Source organism: Alosa sapidissima, chromosome 2 (assembly GCF_018492685.1).
Source record: "Alosa sapidissima isolate fAloSap1 chromosome 2, fAloSap1.pri, whole genome shotgun sequence".
Taxonomy (NCBI): domain Eukaryota; kingdom Metazoa; phylum Chordata; class Actinopteri; order Clupeiformes; family Clupeidae; genus Alosa; species Alosa sapidissima.
Window position 1 is genome coordinate 19444940 of NC_055958.1, and position 17070 is coordinate 19462009.

General features: G+C 40.1%; 2 protein-coding genes across 4 annotated transcripts; one reads left to right on the plus strand and one right to left on the minus strand.

Moving 5' to 3' along the window:
• The first annotated feature begins 1099 nt into the window (after nucleotides 1–1099).
• LOC121692751 (trichohyalin-like) lies at nucleotides 1100–9037 on the plus strand. Of its 3 annotated transcripts, none has more exons than XM_042071639.1 (9): nucleotides 1100–1363; nucleotides 1601–1891; nucleotides 2540–2788; nucleotides 3139–3243; nucleotides 3354–3398; nucleotides 4272–4322; nucleotides 4666–4707; nucleotides 4865–6066; nucleotides 6595–9037. In XM_042071639.1, exons 1-9 carry the CDS (start codon nucleotides 1306–1308, stop codon nucleotides 8200–8202), a joined length of 3651 nt encoding a protein of 1216 aa, XP_041927573.1. In that variant the 5' UTR covers nucleotides 1100–1305; the 3' UTR covers nucleotides 8203–9037. The 3 variants fall into 3 exon arrangements, with proteins under 3 accessions (XP_041927573.1, XP_041927567.1, XP_041927560.1); XM_042071633.1 differs by having other exon boundaries at nucleotides 4865–5840; nucleotides 6366–9037; XM_042071626.1 differs by having other exon boundaries at nucleotides 4865–9037.
• A 1193-nt stretch (nucleotides 9038–10230) lies between these two features.
• LOC121692771 (basic leucine zipper and W2 domain-containing protein 1-A-like) lies at nucleotides 10231–16553 on the minus strand. The gene is made up of 12 exons (XM_042071651.1): nucleotides 16419–16553; nucleotides 15231–15304; nucleotides 14969–15145; nucleotides 14771–14865; nucleotides 13679–13744; nucleotides 13442–13577; nucleotides 12995–13104; nucleotides 12677–12847; nucleotides 12275–12421; nucleotides 11247–11385; nucleotides 11036–11158; nucleotides 10231–10904 (listed from the first exon to the last, which is right to left on the minus strand). The coding sequence occupies exons 2-12, from the start codon at nucleotides 15292–15294 to the stop codon at nucleotides 10873–10875; spliced, it is 1260 nt and encodes a 419-aa protein (XP_041927585.1). The 5' UTR covers nucleotides 15295–15304; nucleotides 16419–16553; the 3' UTR covers nucleotides 10231–10872.
• Nucleotides 16554–17070: the final 517 nt, after the last annotated feature.

The window sequence follows — 17070 nt, forward strand, 5'->3', positions numbered from 1 at the left end:
AACACAGTGGACCAACACCAGCAGATGACATGGCACCCCAAACCATCACTGACTGTGGAAACTTTACACTGGACTTCAAGCAACGTGGATTCAGTGCCTCTCCTCTCTTCCTCCAGACTGCGACCTTGATTTTCAAAGGAAATACAAAATTTACTTTCATCAGAGAACATAACTTTGGACTACTCTGCAGCAGTCCAGTCCTTTTTGTCTTTAGCCCAGGCGAGACGCTTCTGACGCTGTCTCTTGTTCAAGAGTGGCTTGACGCAAGGAATGGGACAGCTGAAACCCATGTCTTGGATACATCTGTGCGTGGTGGTTCTTGAAGCACTGACTCTAGTTGCAGTTCCCCATGATTGTGTAGCCTACAGAAGCAGACTGAGAGACCATTTAAATGCCTTTGCAGGTGTTTTGAGTTAATTAGCTGATTAGAGTGTGGTCTTCAATATTGAACCTTTTCACAATATTTTAATTTTCTGAGATACTGAATTTGGAGTTTTCATTAGTTGTCAGTTATAATCATCAAAATTAAAAGAAATAAACACTTGAAATATATCAGTCTGTGTGGAATGAATGCACAGTACTGTACATTATACAAGTTTCACTTTTTGAATGGAATTACTGAAATAAATCTTTTTCATGATATTCTAATTATATGACCAGCACCATGTTTTGTTTCATATTTGTGTGTAGACGACCACTGTCTGATTCTTTTTCACTTATCACAACCATTGCCCATATTCCCAATGCCCTATATAAATAACACATATTATTGAGCCAAATCAGTGAAATAGTTACCAAAATACATTTCCAGTCAAAGACCCTGGGACACTACAGTGTTTATGCCAATTCAAATACATTTTATTAGGTTCAGAATATTGCAAAAAAACTATTTGGTACTTGAAAGACATGTGTATACATGTATTAATACTACCCATCTCTGAGTAAAGGTACCTTTCTCCACCCTTTTCAGTGGTCACAAAAGCCGTTAAGAAGCCTGTGGTCATATACTGAGTCCAGCAGGTATTTCTACTATCACCTGTTCTTCCTCTCCTACTGGAGTCAGGTAGGCATGTACTACGCAGTGGCAACGTGCTCCTCCCACTGGGAATATGGCCAATTTACCTTTGTGCCTATCCAGACCTTCTGACTGCAAACTTAGTTGACGACCATATGGATCTTCGCTGACTAATCATAATAATTCAGCACGTAGGCAACCTTGTTGGCAGCATTTTAGATGGATAGTAAGCTCCTTGCTAAATTCGTGTAAAACTCGAAACGTGAAGCGCCAAGTAGCATGATCACACGATGGGGAACAGAACTGTACTTAATTTGCTGGCATTCATGTTGGTAACGTGCTCTGTAGGTAAGTTTATTTTAAATAAAAAAACCTTATTCACAATTTATAGCCTATTTGCATATTCTCGTTTTTGATACTCCGAAGCTTCAAACAGTAAATCAAAGTTGTATCGATAGTAGAAATCATGTTGTACTTGTAGCAAGTTTAAAATGGCCACTGAAACTCAGTGGGTGTATAGTGTTCTTCGTTGTTATCTATTTGAATTGGATGTAGCCTACTAATATGTGTTTCTGCTGTTTTCAGGTGAAGTGCGTTGTGCTATCCTTGGCGAACGAGGAAGCAGTCTAATATTAAAACCACAGACAAGGGGAACGTTGGAGGAAGTAACCTGGACACATAATGGCAACAAAGTGGTAGTTTACGATCAGCAACAAATTTTAACATTTGATCCTTTTAAAAAACGGGTTGTTTTAGATCTCCGCTCAGGAGATCTGACTATAAAGAGGCTACAGACAGGTGATGGCGGTGTTTATGAGTCAACCACTGTTGTAAATGGGAAGCAACAGTACTCTAAACACAATCTTCAAGTAATTGGTAAGTAGCTGCCCATATATTGCGCAATTACGCATGGGTACACCCAGCCTACACACAGACTGCATTCTGAGAATGACTAATGTGTTACTTCCTCTGCAACCCTGTGGCCTTATATTTCTGTTGTGCCAGCTATGGACAAAATGGTTACTAATACTTGATTAACTCCTAGCATTAATTGGCTCTTAAAATCCCCTGTTATGTACATATCGTACTATGAAGGTTTAAAAGCAATAATGCACATTTAACCTGCATAGACCCCTCACAAGTTAGAATGTGTTGTTTTATGTGTCATTTTATGACTCAGATTCTAAAAATGCATATCGTAGGCCTTTTCACATTGAGACAGAAGTGCATTCTTTCGCAGGGCTTCTCATTTGATGGATTTATAACAATGTTATACCTCGAGACATTTAGATCTCATTTTAGTTCAGGATGAGGCATCCTTTATGCCTTACTGCTGAGTGCCCACACCCTACAGGGCAGGTTTATCAGTGGACCGAACACACCCATGAACACACCTCCTGATAACTTCCCACTACTGATAACTAGCTGTGTTCACTGCACAAGGAAAACAAGAATGCAAGTTAATAAACACACCTTAAGAAAAAAACTATGCTGTACACAGACAGTGTTTATTTTTACTCGCAGATACTGTTCCACAGCCAAAAGTGACGTGTAAAGAAGCCAACCCAGAGTCAGAGGGGGAAACGCTCCTGTGCGGTGTGGATGCGGACACCCCAGTGACCTACAGGTGGAGGGGGCCTACGGTGTATGATCATCCAGGCTCAGAGCTGCGGCTTGGCAAACAGGAGGACCCCGAGTCTGTTTTCACCTGCTTTGTGAAGAATGAAATCAGCGAGAAATATGTTACGTTCACTCTAAAAGACTGCCAGCCAGGTCAGAAATTAACAACATAATTGTGTTTTGAATTTTCAGTGTCACATCTTGCCTAAAGTCTTTTATAGTGTCTTGCATTTGACTTAGTGGGTGATTCTGTGCACATAGGCTATATGCCTGGTTTGGTGTATTCTCATTGCACAGTTCTAGTCTGATGTTGAAAGTGTGTTCAGTTCAGTCAGTTGAAGACCTTAGGATTTATGTTACTGTTAAGCACAACTCTTTCCCTATCAACAGCAGTGAAAACAATGAGGTCATGTATAATCTTCAGAGATATTAGTGCAGTTTTTTTGGAAGGACATTGGTCCCTGTCACATGCAGCAAAACTAATTCTCATATTTTTAATACAGGTGGCATTTCTCCCGGCATTATTGCTGCAATTGTCCTGTCTGTCATATGCGCTTTATGTCTGTTAATTCTGATCCCGCTCTTGGTTTGTAGAAAGCAGAAAAAAAGTAAGCAAAAACTTAATATTTCTTTAATATATAGTTCAATGTATATAGCAAGTCATTGCATGATCAACATTTGTATTGAAATAACAGCTGTGTCTTGTTTCATTTGCAAGAACCAAGACCGAACCAGACATACAATCAGGTGGACATTGAAAATGGTAAGACATTTTAGGTTTATATGTGTGGGAAGAGGTGTTAATCTTCATCTTGTGAGTTCTAATGAACTGCCAGTCAATGGAATATGATAGCTATATCATACCTCTTGGCTGTACTGATGTCCTTCTTGATGTACTACAAGTGAATTTGTGGATTTAACGTAACACAATAGTTATTTTACCTAAAAACAATGGCTTCAAAGTCATTTTAATGCCATACTGACTTGAACTTAGCACTTAATGGGTTCCTAGAAAATTGACAAAAATGTCCTCCATTGTGAATTCCCACATTGTGTTATCTATAAAGAACACTATTCAAAATTATTACGATCTGATCTGGAATCTCAAACTTTAGATATGAAGAGAATAGAATGTTATTAGACATAATTAACTAGTTTAACTGTATCTTAACAATATTGGGTTACATTGGTCACGCATTGGAATTCTTATTCAGTGACACACCTGGCGTGAAACTAAATGTTCCTTGTTGAACTCAGATTGAGTCAAAGAGGAGATAGGAAGTATTTGAACTGCAGGACCATGACCACCACCAACCAGACCGCTTAGCTAAATAAAAAGGAGTACTTTGGCCTGGATGAATTTTGGAATGCATGTGTAATATTTACCCCCCAACATTCCCAGACGAAGTTGTAGTAAAACATGGTTGGTGGTAGCAGTATAAGCTTTAACCTTCTAATCTGTACATGCATTCAAATTTTTTCTTGCTCATATTTAGAATAACATTAATCTTTCAAACTTGACTGATTGCTGGGGATGTTTGATAACATATAATTGAACATGTTACAATGTTGCAATGATTATATCATTCTCTATAAAAGCCTTAATGTTGTCACTTTATATTTTCCCAATGTGAAGGAGAAAACAAAAACCTGCTGTCAGCAGGGGTGCCAACAGACAATGACACAGGTAATAATTTTGATATTTAGACACATGGATACTTATCATCCTTTCTCACTTCAATAAAAGCCAGTTGAGTTATTTGTTATGCTTAGTTGTGATAACTGAACTACATAAAAGTGGTATTACTGTGGTATCAACCTGTAGGTGAACTGCTAGATACAGTACTGACAACATCATGGTTTGATAGAAGCTCACTGATTAAAATGTAGGTCTTTGCTGCACTGTGAGGTACTCTGGCTAAAAGCACCTGCCAGTGAAGGAATGTAAGTGTACAGAAACGGTGGTACAGCATGATTCTGACTGATCTGACAAGTGCAATAAAGACATTTTGTCTCCTTCACAACTGAAGATGCAGGGGGAAAGAAGAGGAAAGCGAAAGGGCTGTTTCGTGGTAAGAAGAACAAAAACACACAAACAACAAAACAAACAACAACAAAAACAAACATAAATCATAAAACGCAGAGGCTTTAGAGAGCTTAACAATACCAAAATAATATGTAATACATCAAGTGGATTTTCCAGTAATTATTTTATTTTGTTCTTTTAAGCTGTGCACCACAACCAGAAGAGTGGTTCTGGCCTTGAAGACACAGACAATGAGGAAAATACTTCATTCTCCTTACGAGCAACCCTTCCAAGCCATGCTAAACTAAGGCCTCCTAGAGCAGGACATGAACGGGGAAATGGCACTTGTGTAGCAAAGGACCTAAACAGTCCAGACAAATCTACAGCCAGATTGCAGCAGGAAGATCAAAGTGCTGAAAAAACCATACCTGTGTCTGTAGAGGTAGCCACACTGGACCAGAAGGCTGTGGAGGTCCAACCAGAGTTACATGGTGCAGAATCAGCACTAGCTGTCATTACTAACTTCTCATCTAGTGCAGAAGAGCCTGACATGCAACTGAATGCTGTAAATCACAGCAAAGATCAGCCCATGCATGAGGATGAGGAACTTCCTCATGGTAGTCCAGAGGGTGTGCCTGAAGAAATCAAAACCTATCGTTCCCACAACGTCACTGTCATGATCGAGGGAAGAGACAGAAGGGAAAGCTGTGAAGAAGAAGAAGAAGAGAATTTGAGTGGCACAGGGAGAGGCACAGATCTGAGGTCTGAAAGTGGAGCAGCAGAGGAGGAGAGAGAAGGAAATAGACCGCGGACGGACACGGAAAATAGTCAGGAGGAAGAGAGTCTAAAACAAGGAACCATAGTGGAAGATATGCATTTGCATGTTCAAGAGAACCATGAGATGGCTGTGGAAGCGAGTTCTGTGGATAAGGAAAGGAATGGTGTGATTGTCCATCCTGATCAAATTGAAGAGGAGGAAGTCAATGGCAGTGAGCTGAAGGAAGAACTTCCTGAGGTAAAACAGGATCTTCAGGAGCATCTAAAGGAAGATACTCCAAAGGATGAAAAAGAGAATGAACAGGATGACCAACGTGAAGCTGAGCTGGACCCTCAGACAGAGAGCTTAGGAGAGGAGGAGGATAGTAGTACAGTGCAGGAGAGACGAAGGACCGACGAGGAAGAGGACATCATAACCAAAGAGCAGCCTTGTAGAGAAAATGAACAAGGCAGTAGAACTACAGAACCTCAGGAGAAGACAGAAGCTGAAGTGCTACAGGATCAGACTAGGGATGGAGGAGAACAGGAGCCACATGTAAACAAAAGATTAGATGAGGAAAGGACCGAAGAGCATGAAGGAGAGGATGGCGGGATGGATCCAGAGAGGAAATGTCCTGACGAGAGAGACATGGAAATGGAGAGTGCAGTGGAGCAGGGTGAGGGTGTGGACAATAACACAAATCAAAGGGAGGAGAATGAGTTAAGGCATGAAGATGAATCTGATGAAGACACAGTGAGTGTAAATAGTGAGCAGGAGTACCAACTTTTGAAGCAGGGTAGTGATACCAGTTTGGAGAAGCAGCTAATTGATTTTCAAGATGTCAGCGTGACAGAAGAGACAAATGGTGAGGAAAGTGAGATTAAGTCAGTGAATGAAGGGACAAAAGCTAACACTCCAGCGGAAGATAAAAAACAAGAGGGACCTGCTGAAGATGAGGAAGAGGACATTATAACCAAAGAGCAGCCTCTTAGAGAAAATGAACAAGGCAGTAGAACTCCAGAACCTCAGGAGAAGACAGAAGCTGAAGTGCTACAGGATCAGACTAGAGATGGAGGAGAACAGGAGCCACATGTAAACAAAAGATTAGATGAGGAAAGGACCGAAGAGCATGAAGGAGAGGATGGCGGGATGGATCCATGTCCTGACGAGAGAGACATGGAAATGGAGAGTGCAGTGGAGCAGGGTGAGGGTGTGGACAATAACACAAATCAAAGGGAGGAGAATGAGTTAAGGCATGAAGATGAATCTGATGAAGACACAGTGAGTGTAAATAGTGAGCAGGAGTACCAACTTTTGAAGCAGGGTAGTGATACCAGTTTGGAAGAGCAGCAAATTGATTGTCAAGATGTCAGCGTGACAGAAGAGACAAATGGTGAGGAAAGTGAGATTAAGTCAGTGAATGAAGGGACAAAAGCTAATACTCCAGCAGAAGATAAAATACAAGAGGGACAGACCCCATTGAAGGAAGGGGAAGATCAAATAATGCCTAAAGAAGACACTGTTGCAATAGAAGAACATGACAGATTGCCTGAAGACCAGGACAGTTTACCTGAATACCAAGATCATCAAGATATCAGTGTGACAGATGAAATGTCTGATGAAGAAAGTGAGATAAAGTCAGGGGTAGAAAATGGAGGGGTAGAAAATAATACTCAATTGGAAGAGAACAGGCAAGGAGTAGATGACAGCATGCCTAAAGAAGAGCCTGTGGCATTAGAGGAACAGGACAGTTTACCTGAAGACCAGAGAATTGATACAATTATGAAAACTCAAGATGATCATGAGCAGGATAGAAAAACAGAAATGATGAGCAATCATGGCCAGGCTGAGGATTTACTGGCGAAAGAATTCAAGGAAGAACAGATCGAACAAGACCGACAGCAAAATGACACAAACAGCCCTGTACTTCATGAAAATGAAGAGGATGAAGAGAAGACTGAGACTGAAAAAGAAAATGAACACAGCCAGGAGGAAGAAAGAAAAAAAGTTGTGCTGCCCAAATCTGAATCTGAAGAGGAAGACTTTGACACATTAGGTCAGCTACAGAATGAGGAACACCTGGAACATGAGGGGGGAGAAGAGGAAGAGGAGAGAAGGCATATTGACAGCACCCAGTCGCAGGATCAACCAATAAAACAGCATCATGTTGTCACCAATCTGGAAGAAAGAAATGATAAGAATATCACTGACAGTGATGGAGAGCAGGAAATTGAATATGATAGACAGACAGATGACATGCATTTGTTAAAAGAGAAGAGTGAAAGTGATGCTCAGATAGAAGAGGACTGTAAACTGGAAAAGGGAGAAGTTTGTGAGGTTGATGCTGACAAAGTCCAGGGTGATGAGAAAGTAGTGGATGAAAAGAAACACCATGGGCCTGAAGATCATATGGCTGAAGATGTGGGTGATCTCAGTGAGATTGAAAACCCTTACCCAGTAGAGAAGGATGAGGAGCAAAGGGAAGCCAGGACACAAAAAGATGGACAGCAAGATGATCTAAACAACAGCACTTCTGATGAAAATAAAAAGGTGGATGAAAAAGATGTTGAGATGAATCCTAACAGGGACCCAGACAAGGAGACATTGCTGGAAGAAAAAGAAGGGGACACTGAGGTGCATCAAGGACAGACAGACGGAGAGCAGCTCCAGACTGAGTTTCCAGGACAACTACAGAATGAGCCGAGCCAATTGGAACACCATGCTGATGACGAGGAACCAGTGAAAGGCAAAGGCCTTGAGGAAGATGATCAAATGAAACATTAGATGGAACAACTAAATAGTAAAAGTGATGTGTGTGTGTGAGAACAATAAGGATGGGAGGGGCGTGGTCCCAGAGAATGAAGAGAGAAACGATTCTCCATCAGAAAAGGAGGGAAAGGAAAAGGTGGAGATGCATCGAGATGACATAGGTCAAAGTCAGACAAGTTATTGAGTTAGGGCAGCCACAAAAGTTGAAACAATCAGGAGGTTAAAGATTTAGAGGAAGAAAAGGATATGTAAGTAGAACAGTTTAACAGGAAAAAAGTAAAAAGTAGTCTAATATTCAGAAATTTGTCATGAATTTAATGAAGGATATTATATGAATCTACATGTAAATACATTAACTTTTTACATTTTAGTGTTAACAATATGAATGTTTCTTAAAATGATTAATAGTGAAATGCGTTTCTGATGTGTTTCTTTCAACATGCATAGAATGAAAGGCTAAACTTTTTTTTCATTCAACACATAAACAGGATGTGAAATGTGTCCACTTATGTGCAGCTTAAACAATCATGCTGCAGTTATTAATTAAAATTCAGACAACTAAACTTTTTAACCATTTTAGCTTCATAATCACGGCCTTATAGCAAACTAGACTATTTTAGAGGGCATCCTGATGGAAGCTGCAAGGACCACACACTTGCCCATGAACTGTTGGTCTGGGTCAGTAACTCCAGGAATTTGTCTAAACCCTGTATGTAAACTGATCCGTAAATATATTGCAGTTTTGTAGAGGGTGCTAAAAATGTCATGCTGTGCTTTCTGTTAACTACTGTTTCAAGTATTTTGTGTAAACACACAAGATAAGACATTAAACCAGTTTTGACCAATCCAACCTATGCATTGAAACTACCAAACCTCAACAGACAGTATACATATAGATCAGGGGTGGGCAACTAATTTCCCCAAGGGGCCACATGACAAACTGGGACTGTTGAGGAGGGCCGGACCCAAAATACCGAACTCAAGTCTGAACTCAATTCTGTTAAATTGTATTCTGTTCTTGTATAACATTAAGTAAATCATATGGTTTTGTTTACTAGTCGTAAGAACAGATGAAAATGTGAGGGAGACAAAGGAAAAACAGCAATATTAAATCTATGTCCAGTATTTAATCCTCATTCTCGAAAATTATTTTTTGACATTGACATTTTTTTTTTTCAGTTTTCAAAGACTGATATAAAAAAATACTACAATATCTATATAATTAGGCTAGGTCATGAAAATGTGAAGGAGTCGGTACAACCGATAGGCCTGTGCCACCATTTCATCAACACTCAGCAATATTTCATCATTCATCTTTCATCAATAATTAGACTACGAGAAATTTGGAGCAGACAATAGTAGGCTGTCATTAGTTAATCAACATGCACAAAGAAAACTATTTTTTAAAAATGTAGGCTATGTTTTTGCTTTAACTTTATGCACATAACTGTGATTGGTCAACTCGCTCTGTGTTGAGCCGGCTGCTTCAAGCAACCTGTGGGTAGTAGCATCTGCCAGTAACATTTTGAAATGAACACTTCGTATCGCCAACGAGCAGCAGTAGGAGTTCGTTCTAACAACCTTTGCGGTGGTGAGCGACGCAGACATAAGACACAAAACTTTGAAAGGTTTACGCCGACGTAAAGGCAACTGCATTGTGTCGACACAGAAGCATAAATTCTACTCACCAGCACATCAGTGAGGGTGTTTACGTCGTATGCATCCAGACACAAATGTATGGGCGTACAAATAGCAGTCGCTTGCAAAATAAAAACAACGATATTGATTTGCATGCATTACCTCTATGCTAGGCTCTTGACTATTGTTCTTTTACGGACCTTACGCGGGCCGGTCAGGGAAAGCCCACGGGCCGTATGTTGCCCATGTATGATCTAGATAGTAAACACTCGTGAGTTTTTACTTCTGAGTAATTTGTTTTTTTATGTTTGACTGGTACCATGTGTGAGAAGGAATAGTGAGACTATGCAATCGAGATGATGCAACAAGAACACCATTTCAGACCACTGACAGACCCTACACAAATGTATTTCATGTTCTTTATTTTTAAAAAGTTAATTGATATCAGGGGTGGGGGATTTCTGAATCTTGAGACTGGCACATTGATGAACATGTGACTGTCATAAAGGCATTTCCACTGTGGTCAATTACAAAGATCAGTAATAAAAGCCAGGAAACAAACCTGGGCATAATTTGGCCACAATAACAGCAACAACCATAATAAATGCACCAGTGGGTGATAAAAAATCTGGGTCTTCCAAATAAAGTATGGCAAGGTGTTAAACAATTTAGCTTGTATTTCTCCAAAACGAATAGAATGGTAGAAATGTTCCAATAAAATAAATAGAGGTCCATGTTAAAAAGTGTCAATTTGTCACCATATTTAAAAAGATAGTAAGCTGTGTTAGTGATTTCCACTATATTAAGTATAAACGTTTATTAGTTAGAGAGAAAAAAAAAAAAGGGAAAAAAAAGAAAATAACATCGACCAATGTTACAAAGCCCTTAATTTACATCTAGGACATTACAGTTTTGAGAATACAGGAGGTAGATATAAAAAAAAAAAAAAAAAAAACTAAGGAAAACTAGAAATACACACACTTATGCAACAAAACATTCTACAGCTTCTGATGCTACTTTATTTTAAAATATTTCAAGGCTTGTAGTTCAGTCTGCTTCCTCCTCTTCAGACTCGGTTTCTGTAAAATACACACCCTGATTAGTACCATCATAATAGTGGTTAAGACCCAAATAAAAATGGCTATATATATATATATATATTAAAAAAAAAAAAAAAAAAAAACACACACTTCACATGTGCATAGCTCACCTTCTTCTGCATTTTTCAGCCACTCCACAAATTTCTTCATCTGCTCGAGGAAAACACTTTTCCCTTTGGCAACATGAGCCTCGCTGTACCATTTCAGAATGGCCTCCTCGCTCAACACATCCGCTGTGAAATGGCAAATCAACACATTTAGTACCAATACAAATGTCTACGTAAAAAAATGCACAATCTGCACTTCTGGGAATGAACCTACCTTTGTAAAGCAGCACCACAATCTTCTGGAAGGCCTTCATGAAATGGATATTGTCATAGCAGTACTCCTGAATCTTATGCAGAAGGGTTAGCTCGGATAGGCCTTGGGAGGTGAAGGCTTTCAGCAGTGGACTGTATTGCTACGGATGCAAGAGGTAAAGAAACACTTAAGAGGAAATGCCTGACCAAATGGGACATGAACAGTGTTCTAACTCGATTAAAACACTTCTGCTGAAGTGTATTGGAAAGAAAGAAAAGAGAAACGACAAGCAGAAATGTGTACGGTGTGTGCGCACGCGTGACTAATACAGTGCAAAGGCAATATTACAGAATACCCAGCATGTCCGCTGTATCTGCTCCTAGATGGCGAGTGGAGCATGCTGTGGCTCACCTCACAAAGCTTTCAGTGGGCCATCTGAGATTCTCTTTTTGGTGTTCGGGCTAAGTGTAAATATCAGCATTTTTTCCCCCACAGCAAACACTTTCCTCAACTCCTTGTGCAGCATATGAAAAAGTAATTTGAATTTGTTGCACATTTTTGCCAAAAAAGCAGTGGGTGTTCAGACCTCCCATCTTTAATATGCATTTCCTTGCATTTACTGACAAGCTTCCTTTGTTCAAACTACCAACATTCAGATTGAAGCTACAAGAACAGAAATACTAGGAATAGTATCTGTGCCTGTAGACCAGCACATCTCAAAACAGCCTTGTTCAAATTACAAGACCGAAAGCTTTGTGATGGAGGACGGGAGCCCATCATTAGTGCAAGTGGACTTGACCAGAAACAATCTGGCCATTACAATTACAACCTGCACAAGTCATGAAAACACCACGACACAAATTTGCAAATTATCAGTCAGGTGATGTTTGGCAGTGGCACACGTGTACATAATCTATTAGAGATAAATAAATAAGATAAACGCTGATTTTATTAGGGAGTTGGGAGGTGGGGGGGGGGATCAACACATCCTACGCTAGATCTGATGAAGTGAAAGATGGCATCTGGATTATGCAGTGTGCAATTTTCACCTTCAAGTGTTTGATGGCTTGTTCAGTGACTAGCTCCTCTTTCTTGTTCCACTCAACACAGCTCATCACACAGGTCCAGATGATGCTGATCATGCTCTGCTCAGTTATGCTGGTCTTCTTTATCTCCTCCCGAATATAAGCAATGATCTAAGGGGAGGGGGGAGAGAGAGAGAAAAAAAAAAAGTTGTCTATTTCTTCAGTGAGCTATACAAGGCCTTTTCAACCATGACAAGTCCAACAATCCAAAATATTTACCACAACACACTTTATATTCAACTTTTCAATAACAAACTTGTGGAAACACTCAAAAAAACACAAACAAACAAGAATCCACACCCAGCATCAACTAACATACTTAGTCATTGTTTCAGCAGGCAATAGGGCTTGCTGCTACATGCTCACCTCTCTGATTGGCTCTCCACGAGACATCTGCTCCTGAAGCTCCTTCTGCAGTTCCTTGCGGGCCCCAATGCTCTGCTGGTTGCGAGCGAAGTCAGACAGCTCCGTCAGCCCGGCATCGTTGAAATACTTTGAGAAGTGTTCACAGCTCCGCTTGTTGGCTGGGAACAACTCCTGAGACAGAAAATGCACGTGTGAGACACAAGGAAGCCCCAAGCCAGACTAGTCACCTCAACACTCCTGGCTGATAAACTGACTATTGCCCCAACACAAGGCCAGCAGTAGGAATTTATCAGCAGTAACGGCACAGTTGACACTCACCATCAGCCGATTGTCCATGCCAACCTTCCTGAGACTGCCAGCCACAACGTTGATGTCCCTCTCATTAATCCATGCTTTAAACAGTTTCACCGCGAATGCCGCAGACACACCTGAAAAAAAGGCATGGCCCCAACAACAGGAATTAGAGCAAAGTAAAACCAGTTATATGCATTCAATTACAGCATTAGCAACAGAAAGGGAGGAACACACAATCCATAACTGACGGTAACGACCCGTAGAACATAACGGATTCTAATCAGATACATCCAGTCTAAAGCCAGATCTGTCGATCCAGGATGCACACTAGCTCAGTTGGCTGTACATCAAGTCTTGCACTCAGGATAATCCAACATGCAAGTTTTGACAGGAGTGACTATGTATTCAAGGCCAGACCTACCAAGGCTTTCAACAGCACTGAATGAAAACCACAACATAAGAAAACCTTACCCTCTTTGACCAGGTTCTCATTGAAGAGGCTGCTTAAAATCAAAGCTGATATGTTCCCATTGGCCAAGAGAATGCCAGTCAGCATTGCAAGCTTGTTGCGCTCAGACTCTGTGAACCCCTTTAAAAACAGCAGCAACTGCAAAGACATGACAAAGCCCATTAAAAAGTGATCTCTTGTTCACAACCTAGAAGGAATCACGTGTCACTTGTTCACATGTATAGTGAAATTCACGCTACCTTCTTCATCTCCTCTTCGAACCCTTTCTCCAGGTACTTGTAACGCCGGATCAGCTTGTTAAAAACCTGAAACAAACAAAAATGTGGACCATTATGAAAATCAGCTATGCTACTAACATCCACTAAAAGACTTCAAGAGACTACTACAGTTGAGCCAAATGGACCATCCAAGGCAGAGGTTGGGGAATAAGACTTGCCAACTTATGCTTGCTAATTATGTAAAATATTGCACACACATTATTATAGGCCATTACAAGGAGAGTTTATGCACGTATGCCCATGTGTTTTATACATACAGAGGGTTTCATAGCTGAGCACAAAAGACAAGTTGACATTCACAAATTGGGAAAGGTGATTTTGTTCTGTTGCTCAACAAAGGAAAAAAGTGTGCTGCTAAAGTTGTTGGAATCCTCAGATTGGTCGTTAAACTTGATTGCTTTATTGCTAGAGCATGCAGGTGAAAGTAAAAAAAGTGGTGATCTTGCATAAAAGTTGACTGATCTCAGCTTCACAATATGAAATCAAAACAGAATTTTTTTTACTTAACACCATATGTAAAAAAAAAAAAAAAAAAAGTGTAGACCTCACACTACCTATGTTGTTTTAAATAGGAAGTTGCATCACTGAGGCATTTAAACATACCCCTCTGGCATATTTCATGTGTCTGTACAAATACACACTACGGTCCTCAAATCTATGGCACACCGAGAACCACTGCTCTAAATATCTAAGTACCCATCAAACTCAAAATTCAGGTTAGGATATAATCTCTTTACGAAGAGGTCCTGAGCTGCATTTCACTTTAACTGTTCAAATCAAATTGGGTTTTGCATACCACTTCACAAGAGCAGCATTGTGACTGACTTAATCCTACCAAAAAGGTCTAGATCACAGCCTACGTCAATATGAAATGTACTTGTCATTTTGGTGGAAGAGGTTAATGTATGGAGGAATTAGTCATTGTGAGGTTTATATTTTTTATTTTCTACAAGCAACTAAAAATGAATGAAAATGTGTCAAATGAAGTACAGATAAGTACACCCGTTTCCAGGAAAGGGTAAGAAAAAAAAAAAAAGAAGTTAATTCACATACCTGGGCATAGGCTTGCATGGTCTCCAGGTCTTCTTGTGCAGTAAAGACACAAAATTCCGTACGAGTCATGTCATCGGACAAGGTTCCTCCTGGGGCTAGAAAGGAGAAACATTTGATTATAAAAAGAGACGATTTCACAATTTTGTTAACTAACAATCAGCAAACACACATATGCTATAGAAAATAAAATGGACTCACCCAGCATTCCGCCAGCCACCAGGATGTCAAAGAGTGTCTCAGCATAACGACGGTAGTCGAGCTTGGCACCAGAGGCATCAAGGAATTTTGCAACAGCTTCCAAATCAGTGCCAGATTGATTTAGGCCTTGTACAATGCTTTCCTGAAACTGGGTAGGGTCAAATCTCTCCTTTTCATCTGAAACATGAAATAAAACACTTTAGGTAGAATTACATGCAATGTGTTTAGATTCACCCACATCTCTTGATTTAAAGTCACATACCTCTTTTCCTAGTTTTAAAACGCTGGCCGGTAAGCGTTGGCTTCTGCTGCTTTTGATTATTCATAAAAGACGCCCTGTGAGGTCAAACAAAAGAAAGAAATGGAGGAAAAACTTGTTAGGTTACGCTTTGTTTTAAACAAGCGGTGTAATAAAAAGTGTGACGCAACTCGGCCACCTCTATGACATAGCCATGGTGTAGCAACCTTGACATAATCATCAAATATTTCAAATTGCGCGAGCAAAAGCCTTGTAGGAAACATTTATCTCCAGAGAAAACACGGTATTCAAACGACTATGCCACACATCCGGTAGTTGATGTCCATGTTTGGTAGGCAATTTTTGCCACGCTAACCTAGCGACAGGAAAGAGTAATCCAGCCTAGCCAAGAGTTTAGAAAGTAACAAAGACCGATCTGCGGCTACCTAGCCCGTCTGACATTTCGCTGCAAACGCTAAAGCCTTTGGATAGAGGATAGAAAATGTCAGAACTTTATTGACTGCCTGGCTGGTTAGACACGAAGTTAAACTCTTTCAATTAATTTAACTTTCCGTCTATTCTGTATAGCATTATTGCTAAGGTTCACGTCCCTGGCTCGCAAACGGAGTTAACGTAACATGTTAGCCATGTTACAATGTTCAGTTACAATGTTAAAGCTTACGTTGAAAGTTACGTTAATGTAAAGTAAGCGCATGCAATTCCTTCAGTTCAGCATGTAAGAAACTAAAGGACCCGAGATTAGACAAATGGCCGCAAACTGTGACTTCCAATTTCATGATACAAGCAAACTTGGGCCTGCTTTAAGGCGTCTATCAGTGGTTAGACTTTACGTTACATGTGGCGATGTCGGCCATAATGTTTCTAGTCCAGGTTTCAAATACACGACCTCCTTACAAAAAGACAGTTAAAGAGGTACGGAGAAACCATTAGTCCGTCTACTGCTGTCGGTCTTACGGTGATTTAACTACAATACTACCAGAGGCTAACGTTGCTCCACTAGCTAGACGTAGGTGATCAAGTATTGTAGCGGCTAAAGCTACTAAGCTAGCCGCACGTTGTCCAACTGCGACACGTTAAAGTTAGCTGCAAGCTATGCCAATTTTCATAATAATGCTACCAAATTGTTTGCCTCTCTCGTGTCATTGACTGGTAGTGACAACAATATTGACAAATAACACACACAAGACTTACCGAATTGAAATTGCAGATCAAAAACCGTTGTGAACCACGAAAGATTAAAGCAGCAAACTGAATCACTTCCTTGTCCTATCGCCCAAATATAAAGCAGACACAACCAGTTGTAGGCAGCGCCACCAGGCTCTTAAAGTTCGGGTCATTACATTTTTAGAGGTGGATTGAAGAAAATACATAAAATACTACATGGGGAAAAGGCGATTTTAAGTTGCATTTCGACTTATTACAAATATACAACAATAACTCACTATGTTGCTGTGATTTCATACAAAAGTAACATGAAATATCTTAAAAAATACATTGAATTTAATCAATGGACTCCCCATTAAGTAGTTGCTATAGTCCCAACTGCCACTGACGTCAACACGTTATAAACGTCAGATCCACTGTTCTCATTATCTGACTTTACTGTCTATGGACTGTTCTAGTATCACAGAAACTAGGCCTTGTTTTTTTTTCTTTTTTAAGTTTTCCTCAATACGCTTTTTTATTAGTACTTAAGTGAATTATATGAAATTACATACTAAAAGCCATGGAAGATGAAGGTGGTGGTGGGGATGACGACAACATTATTCGTGGCAGTAGGCCTATGGTTATGGTTATGGGATTTTTTGACACTTTTGTCCAAATAAACAATACAATAGCTAAA

What these genes read in the sequence shown, in the direction of transcription:
- LOC121692751 (XM_042071626.1), top strand. Translation starts at nt 1,306, where the DNA reads ATGGGGAACAGAACTGTACTTAATTTGCTGGCATTCATGTTGGTAACG. An exon ending in GTTGGTAACGTGCTCTGTAG is followed by an intron (nt 1,364 to 1,600) that starts GTAAGTTTATTT and finishes TGCTGTTTTCAG; the next exon opens with GTGAAGTGCGTTGTGCTATC. An exon ending in TTGTAGAAAGCAGAAAAAAA is followed by an intron (nt 3,244 to 3,353) that starts GTAAGCAAAAAC and finishes TTCATTTGCAAG; the next exon opens with AACCAAGACCGAACCAGACA.
- LOC121692771 (XM_042071651.1), bottom strand. Translation starts at nt 15,294, where the DNA reads ATGAATAATCAAAAGCAGCAGAAGCCAACGCTTACCGGCCAGCGTTTT. An exon ending in TTTTAAAACTAGGAAAAGAG is followed by an intron (nt 15,146 to 15,230) that starts GTATGTGACTTT and finishes TTCATGTTTCAG; the next exon opens with ATGAAAAGGAGAGATTTGAC. An exon ending in CCATGCAAGCCTATGCCCAG is followed by an intron (nt 13,745 to 14,770) that starts GTATGTGAATTA and finishes TGTTTGTTTCAG; the next exon opens with GTTTTTAACAAGCTGATCCG.